Source organism: Typopeltis vanoorti, chromosome 11 (assembly GCF_054136105.1).
Source record: "Typopeltis vanoorti isolate ZY-2024b chromosome 11, IOZ_Tvanoo_1.0, whole genome shotgun sequence".
In the NCBI taxonomy this organism is placed as follows: domain Eukaryota; kingdom Metazoa; phylum Arthropoda; class Arachnida; order Uropygi; family Thelyphonidae; genus Typopeltis; species Typopeltis vanoorti.
This window is the reverse complement of record NC_143559.1, coordinates 25,739,907-25,755,944: the sequence shown is the minus strand read 5'-3', so window position 1 is coordinate 25,755,944 and position 16,038 is coordinate 25,739,907. Positions and strand designations below refer to the sequence as shown.

Below are 16,038 nucleotides of genomic sequence, written 5' to 3'. Positions count from 1 at the left end.
AGTTGCAGAGGGATTGAGTGAATAAGATTATTGTAGTTGTGGGAATGAATGATCTAGATAGGGAAAGATTTTCTGTGGGACAGGATTTGAAAGACTTGACAATAGCAATGAATGCAAAGAGTGAGAGTGGAAAGATCCTGAGTGTGTGTCCGAAGATTCCACAGTGATGAATTAAACAGAAGAGCAATTATAGAAAATGGAATGATAACATCATCATCATCATCATCAAATTCCTGCCATGTACCCTCAAGGGGTGTACAGGATATGATAGTACTATATGAAAAATTTACATCATTACTAACTTCCTATCTACAATTTTCCTCCAAATCAGTCTGTTACTTGTCAAGACTCCAACATTATCAGATCTTATATTTCTATCGTCTAAGGCACTTTGTACCGTATCAATCCACCTATATCTTGGTCTTCCTCTGGGTCGTTTTCCTGCCAACCTGGCAGAGAACACTTCTTTTGCTAATCTTTCCTCTCCCATTCTATTTAAGTGACCATACCATCTGAGATTAGCTCTGCTAACGCATTCCTGGATGCTGACAATGTCAAGTTCTTTCCTAATATCCTCATTTTTAATATGATATTGCCATTGATGCCATCTGTTCACGCCTCTAATCTTTCTCAGGACTCTCATATCTGCGGTCTCTAGTCTTTGGTCAAGTGTTTTACTTCTGACCCAGCTCTCATATCCATAAGTTAAAATTGGTTTGAACACAGTCTTGTATACAGCTAATTTAGTGTTCCGACTAATTTCTTTCTTATTCCATATGAATTTATTCAATTGACTTCCCACGATACCAGCTTTGCTGATTCTGTTGTCTATTTCTATATTTAGTTTACCATCTTCAGTAAAAATTGTGCCTAAGTAGCTGAAATGTTTTACTTGTTCCACAGGTTCTCCATTCACAACACAGTTGACATTTTCAATGATTCTGCCTATTTTCATTGTCTTTGTCTTTTTATTGCTGACCTTCATACCATATCTATTACAACAGCTATTCAATTTAGTCAGAGAATCTTGCAGACTTGTAGCAGATTTATTTAGAAGTATAACATCATCCGCATAAAGCAAAGAGCTGACATTAACATCTCCAATTTTGATATCAGGTTTAATACCACTTTCCTTCATAATGTGATCCATATAGATAATGAATAACAGAGGGGATAATGTACATCCTTGTCTCACACCAGATTTAACATTAAACCATCTTCCTGTACTTCCTTCAATTCTAACTGCTGACTCACAACTCAAATAAAGACTAAGTATTGCTTGATATAATGCCCCATTGACACCATATAACTGCAGCGTATTGAATAGATTCTCTCTTGGCACCTTGTCATATGCCTTTTCCAAATCGACAAAACTTAAATACAGATCTTTGTTATATTCCCATGCTTTCTCGACTATTTGTCGTAAAGTGAAGATCTGATCCTGACAGCCTCTATTTGGCCTGAATCCAGCTTGTTCTTCACCAAGCTTTTCTTCCACAATTCTTCTCAACCGTTTCTCAAGTATACTTGCATAGATCTTGCCAGGAACACTCAGTAGGGAAATACCTCTGTAATTCTCACATTCAGTTTTATTTCCCTTTTTATATATGGGTACTATGAGAGCTCTACTCCAATCATCGGGAATTCGTCCCTCTGTCCAGGCTTTCTGAACTATGTAGTGCAACCACTGTAAGACTCTTATACCACCAAACTTCAGCATTTCTGGTCGAATATCATCTACTCCTGCTGCCTTTCCACATTTCAAGCCTTTGATGGCTTTTTCTACTTCAAGTATAGATATGTATTCCTGACTGCATGCCTAGTCAGTGTTTTTTATCACTGTGCTGTCATCACTGCTTGTTTCATTTAGCAGTTTTTCAAAGTAATTACTCCATACTTCAAGGATATCTTTTTCTCCTGTTTTCATTTCACCTTTATCATCTCTAATTCCTTTCACAGCACTCTTTCCTCCATTCCTAAGCTTCTTCAACAACCTCCAGAATATTTTGCCACCTTCTTGATATTTATTTTCTATATTCTTGCCAAAGTCCTCCCATGACTTTTGTTTAGCTAGTTTTACACACTGTTTAGCTTTCTTACATTTGTCTCTGTATTTTGTAAGAGTAAAAGCTGACTTATTTGCCAGGAACTTTTGATATGCTTTCTTCTTTTCCTTCACTGCCTCTTTAACTTCCTGTGTCCACCAGGGAGTTCTGATTTTTTTATCTTTGCACACAACCTCACCACATGCCTCTCTGGCAGAATCAATCAATGTTTCCTTCAGAGTTTGCCACTGAATCTCCAAGGTTTGATTCCTGTTCTCAAACTCTTTCATTTTCTTTTCAATAATATTTCTGTATTTTAGTCTACAGTTTACATCTGAGAGCTGCTCAACTTTTATTCGCTTTAAAACTTTCTTACATGTTATTCTTTTCAATATGAAATTCAATTTTATCCTGCTCAAGACTAAATAGTGATCACTTCCAATTTCAAATCCTCTGTACACTCTGGTGTCCTGCACCAGGGAGAAAACATCACTATCAACAATAACATAGTCAATGAGACTTTTCTTATTCCTAGCCTCTTCTCTCCATGTGAATTTGTGCACATTTTTATGTTGGAACATGGTGTTAGTAATAACCAGTCCATGTCCTGAGCAGAAATCCAACAGATATTTGCCATTATTATTAGCTTTGCTCTTTTCTCCAAATTTTCCCAAAATATTTTTGTATGTCTCACAATCATTTCCTACTCTACTATTTAGATCCCCAACAAGGACCAACTTTTCCTTTTTCATTGTGTCAGTTGCTTTTTCTAAAGCCTCAAAAAATTCCTCCACTTCTACCTTAGTAGAACCTTCTGTGGGACCATAGGCACAAATAAGTCTCATTGTCCAGTTCCCCATTCTCATATTTGCCCACATTACTCTACTTGAGACTGACTGCCATTCAAGAAGATTAGCCTCGTATTTTGTGTTGAATACTATGGCTACTCCTTCTTTTCCTTGATTGTTATTGCCTGAATATAACATTTTGTATTTATTGCTCAGAAAGATCTCACCAGTTTTGGTCTTTTTTGTTTCAGTCACCCCTATTATGTCGATCTGGTACTTATCTAATTCCTCAGCTAGCTCCATTTCTTTGCCATTCAGGCTTCTTACTTTGATAGTACCGATCTTTAACTCTGGTGATGTTGAGTTGGGGTTTGTTTTCAGATTTGTTCCAGTAGCTGACTTTTCGCTGTTCGCCCTGGTTCCCTGGCGAAAACAACGGGGGCCTTGTTTAACCGGGCGACGCCCCAGCCGGCATGAAATTTTGTCATGTTGTACCATCATTTTTTATTTTGGTTTAACCAATAAGAATACAATTTGGTCGGCTAAATCCCAAATTGCCAGCCCATCCTCGTTCGTTCAGTATCAAAGTAGATACCCAACAGGGTGCACCACGAGAAGGTGAGGATTGGACATTAGGTCAGAAGCCCTGGTCGGTTCTCCGCATTCCTTTAAAGGCTATGTGGAGGTCTCCTCTCAGTTATACAGCTTTGACCCTTAAGCACCCCGGAATGATAACAAGATTGTATAAAAACTTTTGTAAAGAAATGAAACTGAATAGTAATTTTATGAATATGTGGGATGAGTTTGAAAAAAGGAAGGAAATTTTTAAGAAGGATAGTTTGCACAACGGATGTGACGCACGGCATTTAGAACATTTATTGATAGAGGTTAATGGTGAAAAACAGGGAAACGAGATTTGCCTTGGGAGTCAGCTGTTAATAGTACTAAGGTCAATAATCACTGTGAATGTGAGATTAAATATTAAATGTGGTATTGAGCATTTGATAGATTACTACGTGATAAGTTAGGTACAAGCTGCAAAGGTAGGAATAGATAGTATATTGGTTCAATGGATCGGAGACTAACTCTCTGAATGATACCAGTAAGTTGCGTATGATGGAGCAGTGTCTCAGAAAAGGAAGGTGACCAGTGGTGTGCCTCAGGGTTCTTTTCTTGGCCCCTGCTGTTTAACTTACTTGTTAATATTTCATGTGGATTGACTGGGGATCTTCAAATGTTTACTGAGCAAAGTTAGATGAAATTATCAGGAATAGTGCTGATGTTAATTCTCTACAGGAAGATTTGAATAGACTTGTAGCTTGAAAACTTGCAGTTGTAATATTAATAAATAGAAGGTGTAACACTTTGGGATACAGAGATATAAGGTTACATACTGGATTGGTGGAGCTGTACTTCAGGAAGTAGATGAGATGCAAGATCTTGGAGTGATGGTAGACAGTGGACTGAAGTTCTGAGGGCACATCACAAGTGTTGCAAAGACTGCACATCGTATTGCTTCTATGATAAAAAGTACATTGACAAGTAGGAACAAGGAGGTGGTGGTGCCTCTATATAAGGTATTGACCAGATCACATGTGGACTAAAGTGCTCAAATTTGGCCACCTTGTTTTCATTGTGATGTAGATACACTAGAGAGGGTCCAAAGACAAATAACCAAAGTGATGTCAGGACTCTGGATTGTTGGTTATGAGAGAATGTGGATTACAGATGTTGGTGGATAGAAAGAAATATGATAGAGACCTTCAAGTTAAGGTATTCTATCAGATTAATACAGAAAGAATTATAAAAAAGAGTGGATGTTAAGATGGCAAGAACGAGAAGCCAACCCTGGAAGTTGTATAAAGATGTGGCAAAGAAGGGTGTGAGGAGTAGATTTTTTACATGGAGAGTTGTTAGTGAGTGAAATGCATTGCCAGAGCGCATCGTGAATGCAGGTAGAGTAAATAACTTCAATGCTCATTATGATAGATATGCTGCTGGTTGAGTGGACTTCCCACGATGAGTCTTTTGACTTCATGGAGGTTACCATAATAAAAATAAAAAATGTTCTCAGAAAATAAATTGTATACAGAGTGGGCTAACTCACAAACAGGAAGGTTATGGGGAAGATTGCAGTTTATATATACTAATGCCAGAAGTATTCAGAATAGTGTGAGGAATTTTTGGCATTAGTACAACTTGGCCAAATATTATAGGAATTAGTGAGACTTGGTTGACTAAGAATGTAAGAGATACAGTATTTTCAAGGCGGATAGAAGGGACAGAATGGGGGGAGGATTTTGCTAATGATAGATGAAAAGTTGAAGCCAAAAAGAGTAGAAGTGCTTCAAGAGGATAGGTATGCAGAGGGCAATTCATTTGAGGCTATTTGGTGTGAGATAGAGAGGATGAAATATCTAATTGGTTGCTGCTATAATCTAGGGCAGGGGTTCTCAACCTTTTCCAGTGGCATACCACTATATTTAATTCAAGATATTAGATGTACCAGTAAGGCAGTGGCTCACGTACCACCAGTGGTACGCGTACCATAGGTTGAGAATCCCTGATCTAGGGGATTCTCAACCTATGGTATAGTATTCTCAGGGAAAATGTAAATGGTTTGGTATACATAGGCAGATTTGCATGATGAGTGGTCAAGTAATTATTATGGGGGATTTTAACTACAGGGACATAGATTGGGAGAAGGAGTGGTCACAAGGCAGGAAATAGAGTTTATACAGTTGTTAGAGATAATTACTTGAGACAGAATGCAATGAAAGGGGCAAGAAGTTTGAGTGTGTTGGATCTGGTCATAGCATTGGAGAACATATCAGTAACCAATTTAGTCACACTGTCTCCACTTGGTTAAAGCGATCATGTGGTCTTGACCTGGGAGATTGTAAGAAGTGCAGAATTTTCTGTTAAAGATGATTATGACAAGCAGAGAAGTCAGCTTTTGGCAGTGCTATGGCATGAGAATTTGAAGGGGAAAGATGTTGATGGTGCATGGGAAATTGGCAAAGGGTGTTTAAGGAAAGCAGTATCAGAATGTATACCCAGAGTCAGGAGGAGAAATAGAGTAGGAGTAAGATGAATGAATAGTATTATTAAGCATAAGTTGCAGATAACAGAAAAGGTTATGGAGAAGTATAAAGAAAAAGGTGATCAGTATACCAATGAACAGTACAGAGTACAGGCTAGGAGGGTAACCTGTATGGTAAGGAAGGCAAAAGCTAACTATGAGAGGAAGCTAGCTGAGTCCAAAAGCAATCCTAAGGAGTTTTTTTTTTTTGCTATGTGGCAAGTAAAAAGAGGAATAACTTTGGAAGGATGACTTTAAAAAGTGAGGATGGTAGGGAAGTAACAGAAGCAAATCAAATAGTTGAGTTACTTAGTGTTTGCAAAAGTGTACCATCTTGGGTATGATATTGCAATGCCAAATGTATCACTAATAAGAATATAGAGATGCTTAATATATTGTAGAACCTTGATGCAGACACTGCCATAGGGTTAGGATGGCATATCAGCCCATGTTTTATGAGAATGTTCAAGAGAATTAGCACCTCCTCCGACAAAGCTGTTTAATTTAAGGCTCAGTTCTGATAAGGTTCCAAAAGAGTGGAAAGAAGGGAAAATAATTCCACTGTATAAGGAAAGTTCAAAGACAGAAGTAGCAAATTCTAGGCCAATCATTATATCAGGAGTGGTGGTTAAGGTTTTGGAGGAATTGATAAAAATTAGAATTCCAGACTGGGTGGACAGACATATGGTACTTTTTAAGGGGCAACATAGTTTGTGAAGGGTAGGTCTTGCCTTAGTAACATACTTACTTTCTATTACAAAGTAACAGTGGAGTTGGATAAAGGAAAAAATCCTTATTTGGTGATACTGCTGGATTTGTCAAAGGTATTTGACAAGATTCTACATGGAACTCTGTTTCATAAATTGGAGCAAATGTGAATGTATCCAAAGCTGGTGATTTGGATTAGAGGATAGTTGATGGACAGATATCAAAGAGTGGTTTATGGAGGAGCTGAGTCCAGGAGAAGGCAGGTGACTAGTGGTGTACCTCACGTCTCAGTACTTGGTCCTCTGTTGTTTAATTTGTACATTACTGACATTGAAAGTAATTTGACAGAAAATATTTCACTTGTTTGCTGATGATGGAAAATTGAGAACAGTGGTAGTCAAAGATGATGTAGATATCTTGCAGGATGATTTAAATATGCTGGTAGTATGGGCAAAGTTAAATAACTGCCAGTTTAAAGTGGATAAGTGTATGGTGTTGCACTTTGGGAGGATAAGGTCACATGTTCTGATTTCCAAGGCTCCAGTCAGACAGTTCTTCACATGTGTCCATAGTAAGCCAGGTCACTTCAAAAATATAAAAAAATACATCCAGCACTATCATTATGGCAAGTCGGGTCTAGCAGCCCTTGCCTTGAATATCCCCTTCAAACAGGATCAAATAGAAGAAAGTTAAAGTGTTACACAGAAGTCATAAGTCAGAGAGATTGTTTTTTGGAATCAGCAGCAGCTTTAAAACATGCTCCAGACCTCAACAAGTATGGCTGTATCAGTTGACCAGAAAATCTGGGAAACGGTCATTTTAAAATGTAATCAATACTTGTTTTACTCTCTCTTTTTATCCATCCAGATGGCACCAGTAAGGACTTCAGTTCTTTGTGTTGTCTGCAGTTTTTTTTTTAAAGCTTGTCCCACTGTTATACCAAATTGTTGTTTCGTGTATTATGAAAAACTGTTTTTGTGCTCTTAAGATGCTGCATATATAATACCAGCAAAATATCAGCTAATAAGTTAATAAATATTATTTTCTTACCATTCTGTGTTGCGAATCACTACTGTTAAATAAACTAGCATGTACTGAAAACACATAAGCCTTTCTACTCATCTGAGCTTAAGGAGAAGTATATGATAAGTATTGTGTGAGTAATGGATCTCCCAAGATGAGTCTTCTGACTCCATGGAGATACCTGTATAATAATAATATTATTCGGCAAACATTTGAAGATCCCTAGTTGATCCACATGAAATATCATTTGCAAGTAAGTTAAACATCAGGTCCCAAGAACAAATCCCTGAGACATGCCCACTGGTCACATTCCTATTCTGAGATTCTGCTCTCTTGGATATAATGGATTGATTGGACCTGTGGCCCCTTATTCTTCCATGGAAAACTTTGTAAAAACTTACATGATTGGTCTTGATATTTCTATGGCATGTATTGAATCTGGCATAGAACCTATTTTACAAAAAAAAAAAAAAGCTAGGCATTGTTATGAACTAAACATCTGTACTCAGTTCAGGTTGTCAAACTTTGGATGTGTAAAAAAAATTGTTGGATTAAGGGTGATTATGGAACACTTGGCTTGCCCATTGTATGCTTAATAGTAGCGTTTTTTTTTTTTTTTTTTTTTTTTTAAAGCAGACTGTTTGGTGTAGTTTTTAGACATTTGTCACAATATATGCATTTGTTGTACAACCTAGCAGTAGAAGACCACAAGGGATTTATGATGTTATTGAGCCTTTGGTGGCCTGTTCACTATGATTTTGGGAGATGTTTGCATTTTACATGGTCATGATCACTGTAGTCTACCAATTCGCAGATAAATGGGTTGGGTGGATCATGTGTAAAAAATTTTGCAGTACTTTTGTATAAAAAAGTTTTGATTTCAGGGATATTGGCTTCTTGGTGATGCCATACGTTTCTTACAAACCATGGTGCATTGATTGCTGTTCATAAATATTTGTACACTAAAACCTCAATATAACGAACTAATTTGGGCGAGGGGGGGGGGGTGTCCATAAAGTAGATTTTCTGAATGTGTATGTTAAAAAATTTACAATTTAGCTAATTTCATGTTTTTACTTATGTAGAAACTTTTATGTAATTAAAATTATAATCATTTGGTTGCCAGAATTATCCCCTGGTCCATGGGCTGGATCAGTGATGTATTTTTTGGCAAAAATATACATCTAAATTTACCATCTCCTGAACATAAAATATTTTCAGATGGATGAGCAGGAGTGTTGTCTAAAAGCAATAAACATTTCGGATCTTCCAGTGGTATTCTTAGCTCTTCAACTTGAAATTTCTTGACTGCAGGTACAAATGCTTTAAAAAACCAGTCTTGAAAAATGTTTGAGTTGAACCATGCCTTTTTAGAGTTATAATACGAAATGGGCAGATGATTCATTATATTTTTTAAAATTAGGTTTAAGAGATTGGCCAACAATTATGAGTGTCAGTTTACGCAATCCATTGGCATTAGCACAAAGCAGTGCCAAGATCCTATCCTTGCTAATTTTTCTTCCAGGTGTCGATTTTTTATATTTTGAGGCTTGTGTGTTTTCTGGCACAGAATGCCAGAACAAAGCAGTTTCGTCAGCATTATAAATCTGAGACTGTAATAACATTTTGTTATTTATACGTTCTATTAATTTTTGCCTAAATGGTTCAATACTGTATCTTGTGTTGGAGCACTTGAAGCTTCACCATAAATTCGTTTGTTCATAATTCCATGCCTTTTGCAAAAGCGTCAAAGCCATCCATCTCTTGCTTTGAATGGTATGTTCATTTGATTTGATTTGTTAATTTAACTGCTGCAGATTTCAATTGAACTGCCCGAACTGGAACCCCACAAGAACGTTGCTGTGTGTGTATACCACTTCAACAATGCTTCTTCAACTGAAGTTTCACGTGCCAGTTTCGTATGTTTTCGGGGATTGGTGTTTTCACCTACATCACATATTATCACAAATTTTTATTTTGTCTTTGTTATTTTTAATATCCAATACAGTTTGCTTTCTTATGCCATATTGCTCACATATACGAGACACACACACTCCCGAATCCAACTTTTGTATGACTTCTAATTTTTGATTTAACATTAAATTAACTCTTTTCTGTTTGTCCATATTTTAAGGTTATGGGGGTTACAAAGATGTGTTTTACCATTCATACATATCTAATTTTAAATTTATATTGAATAGGTCTATAAAATGCATACGTACATAAATTATTCACCGCGAGTAAACAAATGTACACTACTGAGCGTGGCTTAGCACTGTTAAAACTGCCGCAGAAAGTCGTGCCATGCGACAAAAGAATTAATTGCAGCATGATTGGTGTGATCACGTGCTAATCATTCGCTGAACATGTTTTATGAGCAGCGACTCATTTATGTCAGCTAAATTACTACAGTGTTTTTCCAACGTATGGCCTATTCACCAAAATTTGTTAAAAACAGCAGGAAATTACCAAAAAAATAACCTGTTAATTTAATTATAAGCAAATCTTGGTTAAACGCATTTTAAAATTAACAGGGTGTTAATTTTCATGTGACATATGGACTGGAAATTTTGTCCGTTAAATCGAGGGTTTACTGTATTTGGATTATATATGGTTTGTTAATGTTTGAATCAGCTATGTGACTCCGAGCATTTGAGCCATACATCAAAACTGGGCTGATCAGCATCTTGCAAACATGAGTAATGGATATAGCTGTCATATTTCCCTATTTACTTTTGAGCAAACATGATCAAAATGAGTTGTGAAGCAAAGCCCTTAAGCCCCTTCACTTCGCCTTGCCATCCAGGAATATTCATCTTCTTTTGAATAGAATTGCAGTGCTCTTGTCTGCGTTGATCAATTTGCCATTTCTTGAACCATTGTTCTAGGTCCAAGACTGCATTTTGCAATTTTTCAGTTGCTAATCTAGGATAGAGGGAGCATACCATTATTGCAATAAGGGCTGTTGTGGTGGCAACTGTGTGTGTGTGTGTGATGTCAGCCACATAGATGGTGAGGTGATAAGAAGGAGCCTTTGAGGGACATTTGCTGTGATTTTTGTGTTGAGATGATTTGATTTTCTGCAGCTTCACTCGGAGTAAGGATTTGGTAAGTTTGACTAGTCCTAGTAGGAATTTGGCATTCAGGAATTTAGAAAGAAGTCCACTGTGCCATATTTTGTCAAATGACTTTCTGTAGTCCTATTGGTATAACCGTCAGCTATTTTCCCTAGGCAGGAGAGCAGGCTGACTTAGCATAGTTTTGGAGGAATTGTGCTGCTTTTTTTTGGTATTGGGATTATGATTGTCAGTTACTTTCCATTGTTCTAGGAAGTAGTGAAATCATAATATAATACTGCATTAATAATAGCAATGATGTGCACTAAGGCAAGGAGCCTTTGTGCACCATACATTTCATGATTTTATTAATTATCCCATCTGGGCCTGGTTCTTTTCTGTTTTTAAGTTTGGTGATGATTTCAGTGGGAGTGGTTGGTTGGATCATGTTTTTGTAGTCCATGCATCCTATCCTATTGTGTACTTTACTTATGAAGTCTATATCCATGTGGGTTTAGGACAGAGGGAGCATACCATTATTGCAATAAGGGCTGTTGTAGGGAGCCTTTGAGGAACATCAACTGTGATTTTTGTGTTCAGCTGATTTGATTCCCTGCAGCTTCACTCGGAGTATGTGATCTCTGAGTAAGGATTTGGACTAGGCTACTGCATTGTGGTAAACTGGACTATGTTCATTGTGGAAGAGGATTATGCTCTGTGCATAGAGCTTTGGTAATTTTCTAGAGCATCTGATGCTTTCTGTTTAAAGACTGAAGTTTTGTCTCATTGCTAATTTCGATCATTTTAAGTGCATGTTTATCTTTCTTTGTAGTATGTTCATCGCTTGTCAGTGCTCTGTTCTTTTCATGGACAAGATTTTTAATATCCTGCAGAAGTCAGTCGGAATTTGTGCATGGCACATCCATGGCTGCAGCTGTTAATGCAGTTATGTGTTTTCAAGCTCGAAACTGAGTAATTGAATTTATATCCTTTGAGTCAATGGTTGGAACTGTGCCAATAGATTCATGTAGAGTGGGCGTTAGTTTTGTCCAGTTGAGAGCCGATCTGGGATATTTTCATGTTGTGAACCCAGTTGATTTGATGTAAAGTGGGGTTGTGGTCAGAACTGAGGTCATCTATCACGCTTATTTGGTATTGGTGCACTATTTGTAGTATTACTCAATCAAGGACATAATGTTCTTAGCAGCAGCAAAGTCGTTAAGAGTTCTGTTTTGTTATCCTCTGTTCCAAGCAGTTTCCTGCTACTAATACTGTGCGGTTTGTGTCCAGAATTTCAGTTAATTCTGCTTCCAGTAACTGTTCAGAGTTATATACATACAGAGCATATTTTCAAGGGGCCTGCATTTGAAGGTTGTAATTTATGCCTTTCCTAGACCATTGACATTCCAGAACACAGTCTGTAGGGAGTTTGGCCTTCTCCATTTATTAACCACCGAGTAGCACAGTAAGGATTGTTCAGAGTTTTGGGCGGGTTTGCTTTGCTGTGCTTATAGTACCAAAGTGGCTGCTACAATTGCAGCTTTACTAGATTTCATTGAGCATCAGGCTTATATTTTTATATTACATAAACAGAAAGAAAACCCAGCAACAACAGGTGTTGCTGAGTTTTCTTTGTTTTTGTGGTCCACTGCATTTAGCTTGCTCTGTTTTAACAACAAAAGCAGATATTTTTGGTAATGGAACAGTCCCTTTTTATTTATACATCTATGGTAAGTTTCTGAGATGCTAAATAAATGGGATTATATTTTAAAGAATTATTAATTTGACATACCTGTGTGCATTTTTTGATGGGTATGGATGATATAATACTTGACCATACTAGATCAGGTTGAAATGACATTGTAATTAGGTGTTGAAGATGAAAAATCAATAATTTCAGCATAGAGATATTTATCAGATAGCCAAAACACATGAATAAACCAATAATGAAAAAATGAATTAAACAAACTGAAAATAAAGAACAAAAAGAACACAAAATCTATCATATACATGGCAAGCCTGCAACATGGTGTGCTGGCTATTTCTGTTAAAACATCATCAGGTATAGAACAGAGATAACTATGAGCTTGCTGCATGGTTTAATGACACAGTATATTAAGAGGAGTTTGGTTGGTGTGAGAGGTGTGGGGAGTAATTCATTTTATTTAATTGTCATAAAGGAGCCGAGTGCATAGTCTTTGTGTTTATGATATATTGGGTGGTTCTTATTGCTAGTGATCCAGATCAATGTAATTAGGTTTTGTTTTTTTTTGGAAATTGATTTCAGGGGTGTGTTTGAATTTTAGTATTTGTATAAGAATATCTCTTTGGTAAGAATTTTGTTATTGCTAGGGTTTTTTGTGTCTTTTCTTACTGGTATAAAGTAAGTAGTTGATGTGGGAATATTGCAGTCTTGATAATGAATTAGGCATCACTTTATGGAATGAATGGTAGATCCAATATAACCACCAAGGTGAAAAAATTATTTCATTGTAGACTATGCCACATCTTCAAGGGATGATATGTAATAATGCTTAATGATCATAAATAGTATTAGAAATTATAATAACTATTCACTGTTGAAAACAGTTTCACATTCAATTAAGGAAGAAATAAGCTTGTCTATACTTTTAATAACGTTCATTTTCTTTGATATTTTAGGGTTGTTGAATTTGCTTCTTACACTGATATGAAAAAAGCAATTCAAAAGTTGGACAATACAAAATTAAATGGCAGGCGCGTGAGGCTTATTGAAGATAAACCAAAACGACAAAGGTATGGCTCACTTTCTATAAAGAAAATCATTTTTATTTACACTATATTTGTTTGGAGTTGTATGCATTAATTCCATTTTTCAACTGAAAAAAAAAAAAAAAAAAAATCGCTTTAAATATTTTATATTTGCAACTTTAAAATATCAAAATCTAGAATTCAGAAATGATTAGTTTGTTAGTACAGAATTAATTTCCCTTAATTATTTTGTAAGTCATATACAATTTGCAATTAGGCTAAATACAAAGATGATGGGAGATAGTTCTTTTAAGGAATGAGCCTTAAGACTTGGTGATTAAACTGTTTCACGTATAACAGGCCTATTTCTCACCAAATTATACAGATTGCACTTAACGGCTGAAGTTTGTGGAAGTTAACTTTGATAGATATATTATTTGGTGACCCCTCCTTTCACTCAGGCAACTAATTTACTCCCTGTTATTCTCAAACCAATAGACTCCTCTTAATATGTATAAATCCCATGCAGCAAGCTCAGTTAGTTTTTTTTTTTTTTCCTGTCTAATATCTATACCAATTCCCATGAAACAGCCAGCATACTCTCAGGCTTGGTATATATATATATTGTAAGTTTCTCTGCCCCTTTTTAATTTTTTTTTTTTAGTTCTTAAACTTTTAAAATTTTTAACTCCCACAGTGTGATTCATTTTCTTCTTTGTTATTGGTTCTGTTTTTCATTTTGCTTATTGAATATTTCTACACTCACATATTTGTTCTTTATTCGCATCATTTTCCCAAAAAGTATGCATTTTCAGCTCAGTAGTTCCATTACCATAAATTAAATAACCCAGACTTGGGATGAAAACACAATTATTGTTCAGAGCTCCGGAACTCTTGAGATCTTATGAAGATCCATAAAGAAAATGTTTCTTATTGTAGATTCTTTTGGAAGTCCAACGTACAAATCTTCTAAATATCTGTCAAAAGTTCTCTCCTCATTTATTAGAAAATTTCCATTTGTTAAAAATTCTGGATGAACAGATCATTTAATTAGATTTGATGTAGTTTCTCTCTTTTGAATCTCTTTTACAGAAACATTAGTTATTATGCAGAGATTTCCCTCTAGATATTGTAAAATATCTGGAGAGAAATCTGTCTTGCCAGGATAAATTTTACAAATTGAAGGTACTGTCTGGGCTCACCTATTTCTTCCACCTTGACCAACTGCACTTAAAAACATTTAGAACAGCATACCACTGATCTCATCTTAAAGCAGAGCTGTCTTTCATTAGAGCTATTTTCATCTCCAATGGCTACAATCTCAACATTATCACTAAAGTAATATAATTTTACCTATCATCCTATGCATTCCATATATAAAAGATGTGTTTGAGAAATTTACCAGACTTATCACATTGCCATTCAAGTCTTCTTCCATTGCTTTGCAAACGAAATTCATTCTTACACTAAACTCAAATATCCTATCCATGAGTTTACAGAATTCCTTGCTCGTGTGGCTTCTCTTATTTTATGGGTAGACAGATTTGTCTGCTCATAAGCAATAAGACCATCCAGCTGATTGTCTCTGATAAGTCATATCTGCATTGGAAGAAGACTGAAGTTTTATGCAGGAGTTGTGATGCCATCATTCAAGGTTGCAGGTGTATGGCAGGAGTAAATATGTAGGAGTTGTGATGCCATCATTCAAGGTTGCAGGTGTATGGCAGGAGTAAACATGACTCTCATTGAGGTGGATGCCTTATATAGATGTTGAATAGAGCCCTGGGTTGGTTGGTTTAAAATAAGCCTGTATTAAATTCCTGTCGGACGGGCAAAGTCTGGTACGCCTATGTTTAGAGAGAGAATACCAATGGCTACTCTTAGAAATGTGGAGTTGGTCGCCCCTCACAGGGAAGTAAGACCATTTTTGATGACATAGTTATGGTTGGGAGGAAGTAGAAGTGCCCATAGAGATCTACTTTCTGACTCTTGAGGGATGAACCCACCACTAATGAGTTACTCTGAGCATTATATATATAATGCAAATAAAGTTCCATATAGGACTAGGTGGGGAGTAAGATAGATATAAATTAGAATAAGCTAGGTTAAGATGGGAACAGTGATCATGTGCTGGCAAACTAATAAAAAAAGAGGAAATTGTTTGATCAGCTGAATCCACGGCAGCACTGACCTAGGATTTGCAAGGTGTTGGATTCCATTGCTGCCTTTATGTCTGACTATATTAAAGAGGTCATGCTTTGTGTGCATCTAGAACTGAACACCTTTAAGTTCTTGATGTGGTAATGACTGAATGCCTCAGAATCAGATTCCTATATAGCCAGTGCAACGATACCATTTGTGCCTCGTATGTTGAAAAGTAGCACTAGCCAGAGTTGCTTTCATACTGTTATGGTGTGATCACTCTGGCAGTGAGGCCACTAGAATAAGCATGAAGGCAGCCATTGCTTCCTACACTGCACCATTCATGTGTGACGTACAGGAACCAAGTTGTCCACAGACAACCTAGATACTGATCTGGGTGGCTTGCTTAGAAGAGCAGCCACCATACTGCGTTTCGTTGAGACTCATCCTAACCTGAACAGAAA

General features: G+C 36.6%; 1 protein-coding gene across 7 annotated transcripts in view; it reads left to right on the top strand.

The window, feature by feature from the left end:
• LOC150101392 (serine-arginine protein 55-like) overlaps positions 1-16,038 on the top strand; it is a 247,624-nt gene that overhangs the window by 215,587 nt on the left and 15,999 nt on the right. For 6 of the 7 annotated variants that reach the window (XM_090400002.1, XM_090399999.1, XM_090400000.1 and 3 more), the window contains exon 7: positions 13,364-13,477. The exons of the other annotated variant lie outside the window; for it this stretch is intronic. In XM_090400002.1, the coding sequence (XP_090256128.1) occupies positions 13,364-13,477 (114 nt within the window). The remainder of the gene's footprint in view (positions 1-13,363; positions 13,478-16,038) is intronic. 7 annotated transcript variants of the gene reach the window in all.